Here is a 16,756-nt window from a genome sequence, read left to right on the forward strand (position 1 = left end):
GTCATACAGTGAGCACGTGTGGTACACCTTTGGCTCTTTTTATTGTATTTATTTATTTTCAAGATACACAATATGCACTTTTAAAGTGGTGCTCTTCGGGTTTATTTTGCCATTTTATGTGCGTAAGAATCCTTTAGCATCAGGTAGGTTTCCGAGGCCACAGATGGAGCCAGTGGTACAAGATGAGGAAGAAGCATGGTGTGCCGCTGCTCGCAAACAAGAAAGCCATTTCTGCTCGGGCTTCACAAGCAGGACGGATTTTCTCTACACATTATACACGCATGCCTTGCGACGCACTAGTAAACATCCACTTTGTTTACGACGGCAGGGCCGGGCACAGCCCCACGTTGCTTTACAGCCACGTCCCTTCGGAGGCACCTGGGGGCGGCAGGACCCCAGAGACCTTTATTGAGGCCCCGGCCCTCTATTGGGGCCCCGATCCGACGGCGTTACGCAGCGTTTACACGGAACGCGGCCCCCTCCCCACCCCGCGCCCGTTCGCTCCCTCAGCCACTCAGCCCCGAACGATTGCTGCCCGTCACTTTATGGTCGCGGCACGTGGAGAAGGCCTCCTTTTCGATTGGCCATGCCTCCTTGCGCGCTCTAGCTCTCGTTCTCCGATTGGCTGCTTCAGCTTAGTCCCGCCCCCGCCGAGTACCTCCGGGGAATGCTTCTTCCCTCGGGCCAGCGCGGGAGCGCATGCGCCGTGTCCCGTCTCCGGCTCCCGTTCACTCGCGGCCCCGTCTGCCCTTCCGCCATGGCGGCCGCTGCTGAGGAGCCCTTCCCTTTCCACGGCCTCCTGCCTAAGAAGGAGACCGGCGCCGCCGCCTTCCTCGCCCGCTTCCCTGACTTCGACGGGCGGGGTGTGCTGTTGGCCGTGCTGGACACCGGCGTGGACCCGGGCGCTCCGGGCATGCAGGTAACGGCCAAAGGCCCTGAGTCACCGCAGCTGGGCGCTGCACGGCGGGCACCGGGCCGGGCTGCCGCACCCACGAGCGACCGTGGGCGGTGAGGGGTCCTCCGGGGGCTGACGGCTCGGTCCCGCCGCTCCCTGCTGAGCCGCAGCCCTCCTGGCTTTGTCTGCACGCCTCGTTGCACAATGGCTGCTCCCGCGATCTCTTCGTTTTGTAGATCCGTGCGGGTGCTTCTTGATGGAGCTCAGCGTTTCCTTGTTGCTTTTACGTTCTGTCTGTTAGCAGGTGGCTTGCGTGTGGCTGGTGGGTGGCAGCCCTGCCCACGGCACGGGGTTGGGGGTAGGAGCCCTAAGATTCCTTCCAACCAAAGCCATTCTATGAGAAGACAGTTATGTAGGCAGGAGCATAAAGGGGGTGTGCGTAGTTCTGCACGTGGAAGCAAAAAAACTTCAATTTCTGGATGTTGTAAACGAGGAGTGGTGAACCAAAAAGAGCATGAGTTTATGGGCAGTAGGGGAGGGTTTGCTTTGGTGTGAGTTTCAAGCAAGAAGATACGGTTGGGACTAGGACAATGAGGATTTATAATCTATGTGAACCTGAGATGACCTGTGGAAGGTAAAATTTCAGGTAGTGGAATCTCAAGTGCAGGAAATTCTTAGGGCAGCACACAAAATGTAGCATAGCTTTGTAAACATTGCTTCACAAAGAGAATGTCCTCACTCTTCAGTGGAGTGGGCAGTTTGAGTCTTGCCTCTCCAGATGACTGTCTTGCAGTTAGACAGAATATTGCACAGGAAGAGTAGGTGTACTGTGAAAGGCAATTTCCAGGCTTGGAATACCAGCCTGCCTGCTGCTTCCACTACTCCTGCTTTTTCTTGTTATCAGACTTAGTGTCAATTCTCAGCCTGGCACAAATTGAATCTCTTCTTTAAAGTGAAAAGAGAGCAATATATGCAGGAAGGTTAATGGACATAACAGCTTTTACTTGAAGTTAGTACTATTTAAAGGCCAAAGTGAGCTGCCCTGTTTTGAGTATAGTGGGGATCTTAGACAAGTCAAAGAAGTTTGTGTTTTGTGTCTCATTTTAGGGTGGATTTACTTTGCTATTTTATGCTTTGTTTTTTAAACAGTGATACCCTAAATGTATGACACGGAATCATTTATTGGGGGCAGTATAACAAAGAAGTACCTTCATGTTTATATTCTTATCTGAACGTTTGTTGCTATAAAGACAGTAGTTACTGGGCTTAACAAAACTTAAGCCAGTAGCATTTTACTGCTAGTTTTCTTTCTTTGCTGGTTAAAGTACTTGTACTTATTTTTCTTTCTTTCAAACTTTTTCTTTCTAGTACCCTCTAGGGAACTTTACACCCAGCCTTCCGTTGCATTATACTCCACGTGGTACTCCCAACTCTCTTTGCAGTTTATCTTCTTTCGTGCCAGTTTCTTCCCTTCTCAGCCCTTTTGGTGAAGTCCATTTCCTGTTGTTATTTGCCAAGTCACGATGAACTTTTGAGAGGGGAAAAAATTTAACGGGGTGTTGTGGCTGTGTGTATTGTCTTCGTTCATCCCCACCCTGGTGTTTCCACAAGTAACGTTGTATGATCTGGCAAGAATACACTCAAATACACCTGTCTTTGCCCTTTCACACAACTGAGCATTGTCACACATAGTGGTGCTTCTATGCTACCACTGTTGGTATCAACTACCAAGATTATGCAGATATATTGAACACTTCAAAAATAACCTACTAATTTATGTGCTTTGCAAAGTCAGAGTTAACATGAAAGCATGCTTTTGAAACTTCAGTGAATACGTATAAACAACAATATAATTCTGTTGTAAACTAGTTTTTCAAACAACTGTAAGAAAAATATGTATAATTATGGTTTTGTAGTAAATAAGTTGACACAATGTTTAGATGTTGTACTAAGGGCATGGTTGAGTGGGGAAATATTGATGGTAGGTGTATGGTTGGACTAGATGATCTCGGAAGACTTTTCCAACCTTTATGATTATGTAAAATATTTTTCATTATGTAGAAATTCTCCACTTTAGAATTCTAGTGCGAATGCCTCCTGTCTGTTATAAATTAATCTGTTCAGGACCTTCTGATCAAGCAAGGAAGTTAACCGAGTTCACTTGGTTTTGTTTTTCTCAGAATTGCAGGACTTGAGAAGGGAAAAACAGCTGAAATCTGAGTTTCCCTGTAGCATTACTACTGGTGGGCAGTAGTCCAAACAGTTTGTGTCAGCAGCAGAAGCCAGATCTGTTACTCGCCCTGAATGGCGGACTCTGACTGGATCTCTGCCACTAGGAATTGAACCTTGGACCTTTACAACTTGAAATGCTGAGTTTCTTTTGTCTGACTTCAGGACTCCTTATTGTTGGTTCTAATTGTACACACAAACTCTCGTGTGAGTGTCGACCTACTGTTCAGCTAAGAAGCAGAGAGCTGTGTAGTGCCGGAGTTGCACATGGCCTTTCTGGACTGGCTGGGGATCAACTCTGAAAACTACACAAGCTCACCACAGGATAAATTGCTGTTTGGACCACCTGTTGCTGTATAACTTGTCTACTTCAAACAAGCCACCTTGGGTTATGCTTTCTGTCTTGTTTTCTTGTGCTTTGATCAGTGAGTAACTTAGATTACTGCGTGCTTCCAACTGAAGTGTCTGATTTGGATAGTCTCAGGTTTGGCTTGCATTTACATCGTGGTTGGAGTAACTGTTGATTTCTTTGTCAGCGGAGACTGGCATCTGAAGGAATTAATTGTGAGCACAAGGAAATTGTATTGTGTGAATGCTTTGAGACTCTGTTTCTCAAGTAAATCTTCAGTGCTGCTTAACTGTTTCAGCAGGTGTATTACCAGGTTAAAAACACAGAGTCATTTGAGTTTGAAGGGACCTTTAAAGGAAGGTCATCTAATCTAATTCCCTTGCAGTGAACAGGGATATCTTTGGCTACATGAGGTTGCTCAGAGCCTGGTCTAGCCTGGCCTTGAATGTCTCCAGGGCCAGGATATTTACCACCTCTCTGGATAACCTGTTCTGGTGTCTCACCACCCCTACTGTACAAAAACTTCCTTATATCCAATCTAAATCTATCATGTTTCATTTGACACCGTTTGTCCTTGCCCTATCACAACAGACCCTGCTAAAGTATCTGTCTCCTTCTTTCTCACATAAACCCTCCTTTAGGTACTGAAAGGCTGCTCTCAGGTCTCTCAGGAGTTTTCTTTTCTTGAGACTAAACAGCTCTCAACTCGCTCAACCCATTCTCACAGGGGAGATGTTCAATCCCTTGGGTCATTTTTGTGGTCCTCTTCTGGATGCGCTCTAACAGGTCCATGACTCTCCTGTACTGAGGATTCCACATCTGAACGCAGTACTCCAGATGAGGTCTCAGCAGTGCAGAGTAGAGGGGCAGGATCACCTCCCTCAACTTACTGAGCAATACAGTTGGCTTTCTGGGCTGTGAGGTTGCATTGCTGGATCATGTCCAGCTTACTGTTCCCCAGTATCCACAAGTCTTTTTCAGCAGGGCTGTGCTCTATCCTTTCAGCTCCCAGCTTGTACTGATACTTGGGGTTGTTGTAAACCAGGTGCAAGACCTTACACTTGGGTTTGTTGAACCTCAGGAGGTTCTTCCGAGCCCGCTGTTCAAGCCTGTCTAGGTCCTCTGGATAGTATCCCATCACTCAAACATGGCAGCTGCACCCATGACTCAGAGTGTTATCTGCAAGCTTGCCAAGGGTGCACTCATCCCACTGTTGATGTCATTGATGGAGATGTATTGGTCCCAGTGCCTACCCCTGGAGGACTGTTATAACAGTTTTCTTAATGTTTTTCCATGAACAAATTAACAGTGTTGGTTTATGGAATGGGAGCTCTTAGTTACCCTATCCAAAACCATTACTTATTACATCTGAAATATAGGAATCAGTGTCCTGCTTATACTTCATTTTTTTATTATTTAACCTTTTAAACCTGTTTTTATTGGGGGACAGAGGGCAGCTCCTAGCATTTCAGGTTTATTAAAATATGACACGCAAGCCCTATAACAGAAAAATAATTGGTGATGGTAATTTGTGTTCCTGCTGGATTTGTGCTCAGTTGAGACTCAAGCTTGTAAATGTAGTTCAGCACTTTTCATCTTTCTAGATTTGTGCTATCATTGTTGCAAAACATGGCTGGAACAGTAGTCTGAAAGCAGTGATACCAGTCATTGCAAATAGTAGTTCTATGAATTCAGGGAAGACTTGTAAGCCAGGGAGACAGAGGTGTTGTTCTTGGTTCACTGAAAGTGAAACTGATTTCAGGGTATTTGTCTGTCTTCAAATCAAAGCTCGATGAAGTTACTTGATTCTTTTTCTTTTTAATTAACAAAAATGAAAAATGGCTGAAGGTTATTCGGCTGCACTTTCATTTTCTTCTGTGCTTATGTTTTCAGATTACAACTGATGGGAAGCCCAAGATAATTGATATAATTGATACGACAGGCAGTGGTGATGTAACTACGTGTACTGTCGTAGAAGCTAAAGATGGCGAACTCATCGGTCTCTCTGGAAGAACTTTAAAGGTAAGAATTTGTGTGGTGGTACAGAGACCCTTGGATAGCTACTAGCAGTCTTTTCCTGTTGTTATTAACAGTAATGAATCTACTCAGGGTTTAAACAGTAGGATAAGAAGCTAAGCATTCAGATACTTGTCCTTATGCTACTCTTCCTTCATAATAGGACATGTATCCTCACTGATAGTGCTTACTGTTATTTTCTTAGACCTGTGCTAAAAAGTTGCTTACTGGGGCTGTGTTTTAAAAATACAGATACTGAAAAATGTTCATCTGCAGTGCCACATGAATTGATACTGATTGTTAATGTTTTCAAGGCTGTTTTGCTAAACTCTCCTGCTCAGTATTGAATTTTTTGTTTGTTGCCATTAATTAATCTATTCCTGAATATACTTTTCTGTAGATTCCAACAAACTGGGTAAATCCTTCTGGCAAGTATCATATTGGGATAAAAAATGGCTATGATATATATCCTAAAGCTCTCAAGGAGAGGATTCAGGTGAGAAATTGCATTTTTTGCTTCTGGTGTGTATTCATATTTCACTATTTTATGTAGAGGTTTTTCTAGAAAACTGTGGTAGGTACTAACACTTGTAGGCTGCTAGCCATAGGTTGATATTTGCTTAAGTTTGGTATAATCCATTTCTTCTGTGGGTATTCAGAGTCACAGCAGATGGTCAAATGGACCTCCTTGCACAGGTCCCTTGAGTCAAAAAGTCTAGAAATTACTGGTATCTATTTACTTTTCCAGTGTAGCAGTTGTATTGCACTTCTTAGCCATTGTGTCTGAAGTCATAACTTGCAAATAACATATGTACTTAAGAACCCATTTTTATCTTATAGAAAGAACGCAAGGAGAAGCTCTGGGATCCTCTTCACAGACTAGCCCTAGCAGAGGCCTGTAGGAAACAAGAAGAATTTGATGCTGCTCATAGCTCTCCCTCCCAAGTTAGTATTCTTCTTTGTAAAACTTGTAACAATTTGATACTGACTGGGAGGATTAAAATATTTTTGTTAGATGAGAAGAAGGAAAGTGTTTGAAGGAAAAGATAATTTACCACTGCATCTTCTGATTCATTAAAAAAAAAACAGTATAAGAGTGATTCCTTAATTTGCCAAATGCAGTTAACTTTCTAAACTTGTTGCTGATTATGAAAAAGGTATTTGTTCAAATACATCATGCCATATTTTTAGTAAGTTTTTAACTGCTGAGGCAATCGTCTTTGTTATGCTCAAAGTTGGAATCTTTTAAACATATCCTTTCCTTTGGAAACTAGATACTGTTTCACTGAAGTACCAGGGATTCCTCGGGATGCTTCTGTGTCATTTAAACATCTGTAGAAAAAATAAGGATATGAAATGTATAACTCAGACTTCTGCAATTATTACATGTTAGGCCAAGAATAGATAGAGAACTGTTGAAGATCATTGATGTCTTTGACTTCTGTGATAGTCTTATTTTGGAGCAAATATTTAACATCTGAAAGGAATATGGCTTAAGACTGTAATTCATAACTATTACACTATTACTAAAATTATTACAAAGTGTATTTTTATTGCCATGTCAGGTAAATAAGCTAATAAAGGAGGAACTTCAAAATCAAGTGGAACTATTAAATTCTTTTGAGAAAAAATACAGTGATCCCGGTCCAGTATACGATTGTCTAGTATGGTATGATGGTGAAACCTGGAGGTAAGTGCCCAAACTTGTTTAAAATGTCCTGTTTCATATATAAAATAAATGTAAAAATTGACATAGTACTTAATGCAAACATTTGTATTTCTGTAGAGTTCTTAAATACTGTTTACTTTGAAATGTTCCTGTGTCCGAACAAAGTTCTGATCCTAAATGAAGGTGATGTAGTATGAGGCCTTACACTTTGTATCGCTCTGATTTTATTAAGCTTCTGGGTTTTTCCCTATGACAAAGAGTAAAATTGCTTTCAGTATGCACTGGTAATAGAAAATTGAAGAGGGGAGGAAAAAGAAATTGCATGCTTCAGAATGTGATGTGTTACTTTTCTTCACTGTTAATGTGTGTCACACAAGCCAGTAGCTGAGACTTCAAATATTTGTGTACTAGTACTGAACAGCTAGCTTCAGTATAATTTCTTCCTTGAGGGAATTGCCTGAATTTACATAATCTCTTTTTTGTAAAGCAAGCTGTACTTGAATTTAGTAGCGTTTGAAAATCAATTGATTTAGAGATCTTTATAGTTTCTGAATCTAATTATAATAAAGGCCAAGTTGAGGAGTACTGACATTACGAGCTAAGGGGTCTGTGTGGTACTCCTCTGCTGGGGGGAGGAGGGAACAATAACTGGAAGTGCATAACAGTTTAAAAATTACTTTTTTTTGTTATCAACAGAGCCTGCATAGATACAAGTGAGAGTGGTGACTTGGCTAGCTGTACAGTGTTGAGAACCTACAAAGAGGCTCAGGAGTATGGGTCTTTTGGAACATCTGAAATGTTGAATTATTCTGTGAATATATACGATGATGGAAACCTTCTTTCAATTGTGACAAGTGGAGGTAAACAAAAGTAATGTTAAGAAAACTTTTGCTGCTGAGTAGGTATGAGAAGCAGCAGTTTGTATTGGTTCCTAATTTTGGTACTTGGGATTAAAGGCATTAAAAAGAAAATATCATTATTCACGTTTCCTGTAGTAAAACCATAACAGCATCTTGTAAGTGAGTTTAGGAATGTTTTTGTCTGAAATTCAGTCAACTTCTTGTCTATACACATGTATATATAGTGTACTTGAGTTACTCTTTAAGATGTTCCTGCATCTTACTGACATCAGCATAAAACAGTGATCCTTCTTTCAAAGCAACTTTTTGTTTTGCTTTTGAATGTAGGTTGGTTTTTGAGTTTTTTTTTGCTGTTCTTTGTGCTTTCATAATTTAAGAATCTTGCTCTTTTGTCAACAGACGTTTTAAGTATTTGTATTTTGGTTTATTCAGACTTTTTAATGATGATAGCACTACAGCCATGATGACAACTAACTGCTTTGATCCCATTTTTATATGTTCTCAGTGTAACCATGCTTTGTTTTGGAAACATACTGAGTGATTAAGGTGGTATGAATATATTTATTTTTTTTTTAATGATCTTAATTTCTCATGAAGCAGTCCTATCAGTAGAACTACAGGAAGAGTTCTGGCTTCTAAATCAGTGATAACTTTGTGAGATTCCTTTTACGGCTGTATGGAGCTTTATTATTTTTTATTTTTATTTTTTTTCCCTTAATCTTCATAGTCTGATTATTTTTGGTGTAATTTTTATGTTGAGTAGGAAGTGTTGAGCCTTTTCAATAATGACTCTAAGTGGAGTTTGTTAGTTGATGCTTCCTTTCTCCTGCCTCCTCCTCCTTGCCCTCAAAAGCTGTTTTGTTTTGCAAATTGCTCCTAATTACTGGCTTTTTCTCTTAATATAACATGACATTTATTTAAATAAGCAGTTTAATTCTGGGATTGCTAATGTAGTTCATTAAATGAAGACTAATCGAGCTGTAGTTTATTAAATTGGTATAAAAGAAGTTTCACTAACCATATGGTGATTTGAATTTTCATTTGCCCAGGAGCTCACGGAACACACGTGGCAAGTATTGCAGCAGGATACTTCCCTGAAGAACCAGAGCGAAATGGTGTGGCTCCTGGAGCTCAGATTCTTGCAATCAAGATTGGTGATACAAGACTAAGTACAATGGAAACTGGCACTGGTTTAATAAGAGCTGTAGGTATTTTTACAGATAAATGTTAATCTCAGAAGTTTGGATTTATTATGGAACCATGTGGAGTACTTTCTGCTCCAGTAACTCATAGACTGTGGTTTTATAGTTCTGTAATACTATCAGCCTTAAAATGAATAAAAAAAAATAATTTCAAGCTTATCTTAATACTTCTGTTTTATAAGAGTAAACATTTCATAAGACTTATTTTTTCAGATGATAGTGTTGCAGTATGTGGCTAACTTAGCCCATAGGATAAGTGATGTGTATGCTTAAAGTTATTTATTCTGTGTTACCAGTGTAGTTGTGTGTGTTTTTTCAGTTTTTTTTTTTCATAGCTACATAACTTTAGTACTTAGAGTAGTGACTGGTGTTTAACTTCATGGCTGAATTTATTTTGACTCTGTTTTGTAAGATTGGGGGGAAAAAAATTACTTTCTCATGATCAAAGGCCCAGTGCCTCTCCTACGAAGTAAGTGGTTGGGAAAAAAATGCATGCAAGAGGAGTGAAAATAGAAAATGATTATTTGAAGCTCATAGAATATATTGATATAGTAACATGAATACTTGTGTTAATGCTACTGTGGTCTTCTGAAATTTAACTAAACCACACAGGAAAGGAGAAATTTGTCTTACTAAGGATATATATTTAAGACTAATGAGCTTTGTGGTTTTATTTTATGTTAATGTCGTAATTTATGGCATGTATTGTTTTTTAACTGGACTATTAGGAAATACCATTTTAATGTATCTTACTTCATTCTGTTTCCTCTGTAATGTTGAGAAAAATGCTTCCCCTTTCCATAAATGTGTAGCAGATTGGTTTAAGCAGATGGGTTTTTTTCCTATTTCATAGTTACTTATATTGGCTTTTATTTTTACTTAATCAGATGATAGAAGCAATAAAATACAAATGTGATCTTGTCAACTATAGCTATGGAGAGGCAACGCATTGGCCAAATTCTGGGTAAGTGCTACTGTGGTTAGCATAATGTATTTTAAAATCACATAAGTGAAATTTCAGCTGTTGATTTTCTGTAAATGTGACATCATTAAGAATGAATTGTCCAGGCCCAAATAATGGCATTAAAATATTGCAGCTTGTTTTTTTAATATCTACAAAAACTACATAAATATATTGAAAACGTTATTAATTGTAATACAAGGAGTATTTTAGAGCAGTGAGGTATTCTAGTAGTTGAAACACCATGTAACCTGGGTGATGTTTTTGTTTTCTGGGTTTTTATTTTGTTTAGGATTTAATTGTTGCTATGTGGCTGCTACTCCCTTTTTAAATAAGTAGCATCTGGAATCAGTTCTGCTTAGTATGAAAAGCTGGCTGCATAATATTCCCCTGTAACTGATCACGGAGATCCTTCTGTGAATCTTTTCCCACATAACAAAATGTTTTTTTTTTCTAATTAAATAACTTTTTTTTCCCCTTATTTCAGGAGAATTTGTGAAGTAATTAATGAAGCAGTGTGGAAACACAATGTAATCTATGTTTCAAGTGCAGGAAATAATGGCCCTTGCCTTTCTACAGTAGGATGTCCTGGTGGCACTACATCTAGTGTAATAGGTACAAATGTTTTATTTTTTCCTCCCTTAAAAACAAAAAAGAATGGCTGTATTTATCTTCTGTCCTTTCAAGCTTTTTTATTTTGCTTTATATTTGGGCTTGCTGGCCTGTGAGATTAATTTTAAGGCAGTTACTGTGCACTTATGAAAATGTAGGTTATCTTATTACCTTTCAAGAACTATGCAGAAAAATGATGTTGGCGGTGGTTGATGTAAATTTGAGGTGGGTTTGTATGAAATGTACAGAAAAAATCTTATTTAAAGTGTAGGAGGTGATTATTTTTGAATCTAACAGTCTAAGCACGCCTCTCAGACTACTAGCTATTGTAGACATGTCCAGCCCATGACCTGCGGGCCATGTGTAGCTCAGCACAGCTGGCACGTACACTCCAAGAATGCTTCCTTGACACTACATTCCAAAAACACAATTTTAGCAGGCTTTGACATAGTAATTTATATGCTCTGGATGTGATCTGTTGTGAAATAAATGCAGATAGTGGATACAAATTGTTCCAGTTGAGTACGAGTGGCACTTCAAAGTTATTCATTTTATGGAAGGTTTGCATGTTACACAGTAGCAGTATCCGTGTTGTGATGGTGTAGCATGTTCTTTATACCTGTTTTGTAACAGTACTTGAATTTACTGAGGTGGCAAAATCTTGACATTTAAAACTTTTAAAATACAATATGAAGTTATTATTTAAAACAGTTTATTTTTCGTTTTTTGACAAATTCATTGTACATCTAAAATGCTTGTTTTGTAATAGGTGTTGGTGCCTATGTGTCACCTGATATGATGGTTGCTGAATACTCTTTGAGGGAAAAACTGCCAGCAAATCAATATACTTGGTCATCCAGAGGGCCGAGGTAAGTTAGGATAAAAGGAAATTCATTACTTTGCAGTTCTGATAAAGTAATTGCAAGTCTAAAAATTGGTCACTGAAAGCAGGATGGAAGTATTTCTTTTCCCCAGGAAGAGCTTAAGTAGTTTTCTGTTCTTGGAAGGTCTTTGTCTGTACCCCTCTGGAACTTCTAGTGGGAGGGAGGATGGCTGAACTGTCTGTCACAGTCTGTACATTTCAGGAAAGTCTATTTAGAAAATGAAAACCTGATTTAATTTGTTTGGAGATGTGTTCTATTTCGAGTTGTTTTGTTGTTTTTTTCAGGGGCTCTTTTCAGTAGCACTTGTTTCATTAAGTAGAATGGTAAAGCTAACTATTCTGTTGCTGTTGAAGACTAGAAAAAATACTGTTGTGATACTGTTACTTCTGGCTTCAGTGACGTTACAATGGCTTAATTTAATTATTTGTTTTGCTTGAAGCTAGTGGAAGTGTGAGTCAACACAAAAATCCTTTTCTACCTCTTTATGAAGGAAAATGCGGAGGCTTTGAGAATTTTTTTCATTATTATTATTTTATGTCTCGGAAGAATTTGATAGTTGTAGCCAAAAGAAGTCTGAGAAAGCACTAAAGACTTTTAGGCAGATATGCCATGCACTACTTGCCTGGAGGTATGATTAAAAAAAAAAAACAAACCCAAAACACTAGTTTATATAGGACTGTCATAAAATGTATTAAAATCATTATGATTCTGTAATGTAGAATACTCTGATTTTGAGACATGTCTTAGGTGAAGCTGTTAGCATAGGATACAAATACACCTGAAAAATCACCTCCTCAAAACCTAATTGCTCAGGCAGGCACAGTGTGATCCTTGTTAAAGTGATTCTTTTTTCATCTCTACGGAGTAAGGAATAGTCAGTGTATTTGCTTCATCCAGCTGAAAACTAGGTACTCCATAGATACTCACTGAGGTTTTTAAAAGTGCTTTGGCAAGAAGGAAGGTGACTTGGCCCTGCTGATGCTGAGCTACTTCTTGAGACAAGACCATCAAGGGAAGAAGATGAAAATGTATCAAGTTCTGTATTGTAATTCAAAACTTGACCTGCTTGTGCAATGGATGTGAGAAATCCAGATCTCTAGATTCTGCAGTTTTTTCTAGTCTCTATCTCTTTTACTAATTTTGCTTTAAAATATACTTTATTTTCTTTAAAAATAATAATGGTTAAATAGGCTTAGTGAAATGCTTTTTTACATAATGAAGTATTTAGTATGTTTGTGTGTGTTTTCTAATTCAAATTCAGCTAGGTAAGTCAACTGACTAAAATGTAGCCCTTTGTAGAGTACTGTAGGAATGGCAGTTCAGAAAACTCACTGTGGAAAACAGGCATAGTAGATGATTAGTTTGACATCAAGTTGCTATTTAATGCTTTATCTTGTATTTAATGGGTTAATGATTTGGTGAAGTATTATTTGAGAATGTGCCAAAGCTAAAATTACCTTTTTAAGTGCACGTTTAACTTCAATGTAAAGTGTGCAGAAAAGAGAAGCTTGTCTTTCAACAATTCTGTTTCTTACACTAGCACTGACGGAGCCCTTGGAGTAAGTATCAGTGCACCAGGAGGTGCTATTGCTTCAGTTCCTAACTGGACTCTGCGAGGAACACAACTCATGAATGGCACATCCATGTCTTCTCCCAACGCATGTGGAGGCATTGCATTAGTGCTGTCAGGTAATGACAGTGCATTGTGTAAAAGATGAGGTCTTTTTCTATAGCATTCAAACTTTGTAATTTATTTTTTTTCTGATAACATCCTTACTTTTAATTTTAGGGCTCAAAGCTAATGATATTCATTACACTGTTCATTCTGTCAGAAGAGCCTTAGAAAATACGGCAGTGAAAGCTGAAAATATAGAAGTGTTTGCACAAGGACATGGTGTTATTCAGGTAATTGCCAACAAAACAATCAAGCAAACAAAAAAGACTTAAATAACTGTCAGAAGAAAAAAGTTTTCTAGATGAGCTCACTCAGCTTGCTCTCAAGCAACTTAATTAGCAGATCTGATTCAGGAGAAGGAATGAAATATTTCTCTTGGCTTCAGCATGCAGTTGGTTTCTCTTAAATATGTGTTAAGTAGACATTCCTTGTCTGATGAATAGGGTGTGTGGACATAAAAGTAGATGTGGGTTTTTGTCACCCACATATGGATTTATATGCCTGAATTCTGTCTCAATGTCGGAAAATGTTTTTCTGCTGTCAGAGAGCTGACCTTGTTCTTTGCAGACAAAAGCTGAAGCAGTAAGTTCTGAGCAATGAAAACGCAGAGGTCCCCACACTAAAGCAAAGGACACCTTTGCTTCACAAAACAGTGCATCTGCAGTAGTGGGGTGACTTTGCTGTGAACGAGTGTGCACTGAAAAATCTGAGCGTTCATTGTGTTGGCTTTTAAGTAGCTTGGAAACTCCCAGTGTGATATTTTTATTATGATAAAGGCAATTTGAATGACAGTATCCCTTTGTATAAGGTTAAGCTGTTCAGGACTTACTGAAGTTTTTGCCTGTGGTCACTCCCAGCCTAGCCTAAAAGAGGTACCAAATTTTACACTCATGCTTAAAAGCATTGCTTATTAAGTGTCTAGCCCTCAACTCATGTTCTTGAGATTCTGGAACACAGTCGCAGATGTCTTCTGAATACATCTGTAATGCTGAATTTGGTACAGAAGGCAAAAGGGTTGTGTTCATGTCAAATAAAAGTATTTCCAAAACTGAAAGGAAATGCACAAGGCTTTAGTATTCTGTGGTTAAAGCATATATGTCAGTTTTAACCATATTTAACATTGTACTTGGGAGACTGAGACTATAATGCGTCCACTGGTGTCAGAGAGGGGTGTCCTGATCTTCAGAGATGAAGGTACTTTGCTGAAATATCAGAGAATGTAAGATTTTGAGGGTTTGTAAAATAGAAAGCTTGATAGTGGGATGCCCTTTTAAAACAAAAAGATGGACTTGTCATCGGAGTTTAAGGGAATAAACAAGCAAACCCTTTTTTTATTTCTATATATGCTAAACTCATGTGGGTGTTCTGTCTCATTTGTATGTTCTGAAGTGCTTAATTTCTAGTACTGCATAAGAGGTGTAAATCCTTGACTAATTTAGCTCTGCATATGAGAAAGAAACCTAAAGTAGTATTGTAGACCTGGGCCTTTTACTTCCAAGTCATCTGTGGAAGCCTTTATTTTGTGTCTTCTGATAAATTTATTGCAAAGGGAATTTGTCATATTATTTTTTTATATTTTATATTACTTTACTATTTCAGTGCTCTATTATGTGGCTGTCGCATGAAGCGTTGCCTTGAAGTCAGCGTGACTGTAACAGTACAATGTTAGTAACTTCATTGCTTGTTGGTACACTTGCTGAATACATCATGAAGGGGATAATGTGCATGAATGACTACTGAAGTTGAATTGTGTTAACCTGAATGTGTTCTAACAGGTTGATAAAGCCTATGACTACCTCATCCAGAATTCATCGTTCACAAGCAACATAGGCTTTACTGTTACTGTTGGAAGCAATCGTGGCATCTACCTCAGAGATCCTGCCCAGATATCTGCACCTTCTGATCATGGGGTTGGCATAGAGCCTGTCTTTCCTGAGAATACAGGTAGAAAAGGTTCTTTTGTATGAGTTAAAACCGAAGTGTGGTCTTTAAATAGGAAAGCTATGATAATGAGGAGCAGTACAAGCCTTCTACTGCAGAAGGAATAAACACAACTCCAAAATTGTTGGTAAATGAAGGCAAGAATCTAAATGGCTTTTCCATTCTAATGTCAGACTTAGAATTACAAAACTTCTATGTTTCTGATGATTGTGTTGCTTCAGACTTCCTTCTGCTCTAAACTTTAAAGTGAAGTTGTGGCTCCCAGGAAAAAATATACAGAAGTTTATCAAAGGTCTTTCATATCTCAAGAAATTATAGAGCTTCCAGGGATTCTGTCACAGATAGATAGCTCTTGACAAAGAATGCAGGCTATTCTAAATACGGAAGAACTTTACTGAGTAAGTAATTTCTGGATATTTGAAGACCACAAATTCTAGGGCTGCAAGCGTGCGCTGCTGACTCCTGTCCAGCTTCTCATCCATCAGGACCCCCAAGTCCTTCTCCACAGGGCTGCTCTCCAGGAGTTCTTCCCCTAGTCTGTAGAAATACCTGGGATTGTCATGAGGTTCACACAGGCTCACTTCTCCAGCCTGTCCAGGTCCCTCTGGATGGCCTCCCTTCCCTCCAGTGTATTGACTGCACTGCTCAGCTTGGGGTCATCCACAGACTTGCTGAGGGGGTGCGACTGAAGCGTTGTTTACTACCTTACCTTTGCCTCTTTCAGGTTTGACTGTTTTATGTGGTGAAAAACTGAAATTAGATATAAGCTCGATTGTATTTTATGCTGCTGTTTTGCTGTTTTATCAAGTTAAAAGAGATAATATAGCACACTGTCCTCTTGTGGAGAATGTGACTTCAGGGGACTTCAAGGAATTGGTTCCTACAATGTTTACTTGAGATAGGTGCATTTTAATGGCAAATTCTTTGTTGGATTGGAATGGGTGCATTATCTGGTGTTGATTTAGTTGTTGTTTCTTGACAGAAAACACTGAAAGGATATCTCTTCAGCTTCATTTAGCTTTAACTTCAAATGCACCATGGGTCCAGTGCCCCAGTCATTTAGAGCTTATGAATCAGTGTCGACACATTAATGTTCGTGTGGATCCACGTGGCCTGAGAGAAGGAGTACATTATACAGAGGTATTAAAGTTTTGCTATTCTATGCAGTGCTGTATGCCCTTCCCTTTTTGTACTGCCTCTATCCACTTTTTTTTTTAGAATTAATTTTGAAGGTGATGAAAGGTGTGTGGTGTACAAATGAGGAAATACTGCCACCCTCAGTGCTACACAGGCTGAGTCCAGGGCTTGGCAGCTGATGTGTTATATGATTTTGTACAGTAGATTCCAAGGGATTTTTGACTATCCTTATTGGAAAAACAAAAGCATATAAAATACGAATAAAATAAATGTATATGAAGTTTTTTCTTCTCTGTATATATTTATCCATAACAATTGAAAGCACC

At 39.0% G+C, this 16,756-nt stretch overlaps 2 protein-coding genes across 3 annotated transcripts in view; one reads left to right on the plus strand and one right to left on the minus strand.

Annotated features, from left to right (window-relative positions):
• POGLUT2 (protein O-glucosyltransferase 2) overlaps window positions 1-16,756 on the minus strand; it is a 232,493-nt gene that overhangs the window by 140,306 nt on the left and 75,431 nt on the right. The gene's annotated exons all lie outside the window — the stretch shown is intronic.
• TPP2 (tripeptidyl peptidase 2) overlaps window positions 721-16,756 on the plus strand; it is a 45,862-nt gene continuing 29,826 nt past the window's right edge. For both annotated transcript variants that reach the window (XM_065740941.1, XM_065740942.1), the window contains exons 1-14: window positions 721-919; window positions 5,367-5,495; window positions 5,890-5,985; window positions 6,330-6,434; window positions 7,055-7,179; window positions 7,855-8,018; window positions 9,068-9,222; window positions 10,108-10,184; window positions 10,669-10,796; window positions 11,563-11,662; window positions 13,218-13,366; window positions 13,467-13,582; window positions 15,128-15,296; window positions 16,276-16,433. In XM_065740941.1, the coding sequence (XP_065597013.1) occupies window positions 758-919; window positions 5,367-5,495; window positions 5,890-5,985; window positions 6,330-6,434; window positions 7,055-7,179; window positions 7,855-8,018; window positions 9,068-9,222; window positions 10,108-10,184; window positions 10,669-10,796; window positions 11,563-11,662; window positions 13,218-13,366; window positions 13,467-13,582; window positions 15,128-15,296; window positions 16,276-16,433 (1,833 nt within the window). In that variant the 5' untranslated portion in view covers window positions 721-757. The remainder of the gene's footprint in view (window positions 920-5,366; window positions 5,496-5,889; window positions 5,986-6,329; window positions 6,435-7,054; window positions 7,180-7,854; window positions 8,019-9,067; window positions 9,223-10,107; window positions 10,185-10,668; window positions 10,797-11,562; window positions 11,663-13,217; window positions 13,367-13,466; window positions 13,583-15,127; window positions 15,297-16,275; window positions 16,434-16,756) is intronic.

Source organism: Cyrtonyx montezumae, unplaced genomic scaffold (genome assembly GCF_038088225.1).
Source record: "Cyrtonyx montezumae isolate F1298 unplaced genomic scaffold, pur_monq_1.0 scaffold_3, whole genome shotgun sequence".
Classification (NCBI taxonomy): domain Eukaryota; kingdom Metazoa; phylum Chordata; class Aves; order Galliformes; family Odontophoridae; genus Cyrtonyx; species Cyrtonyx montezumae.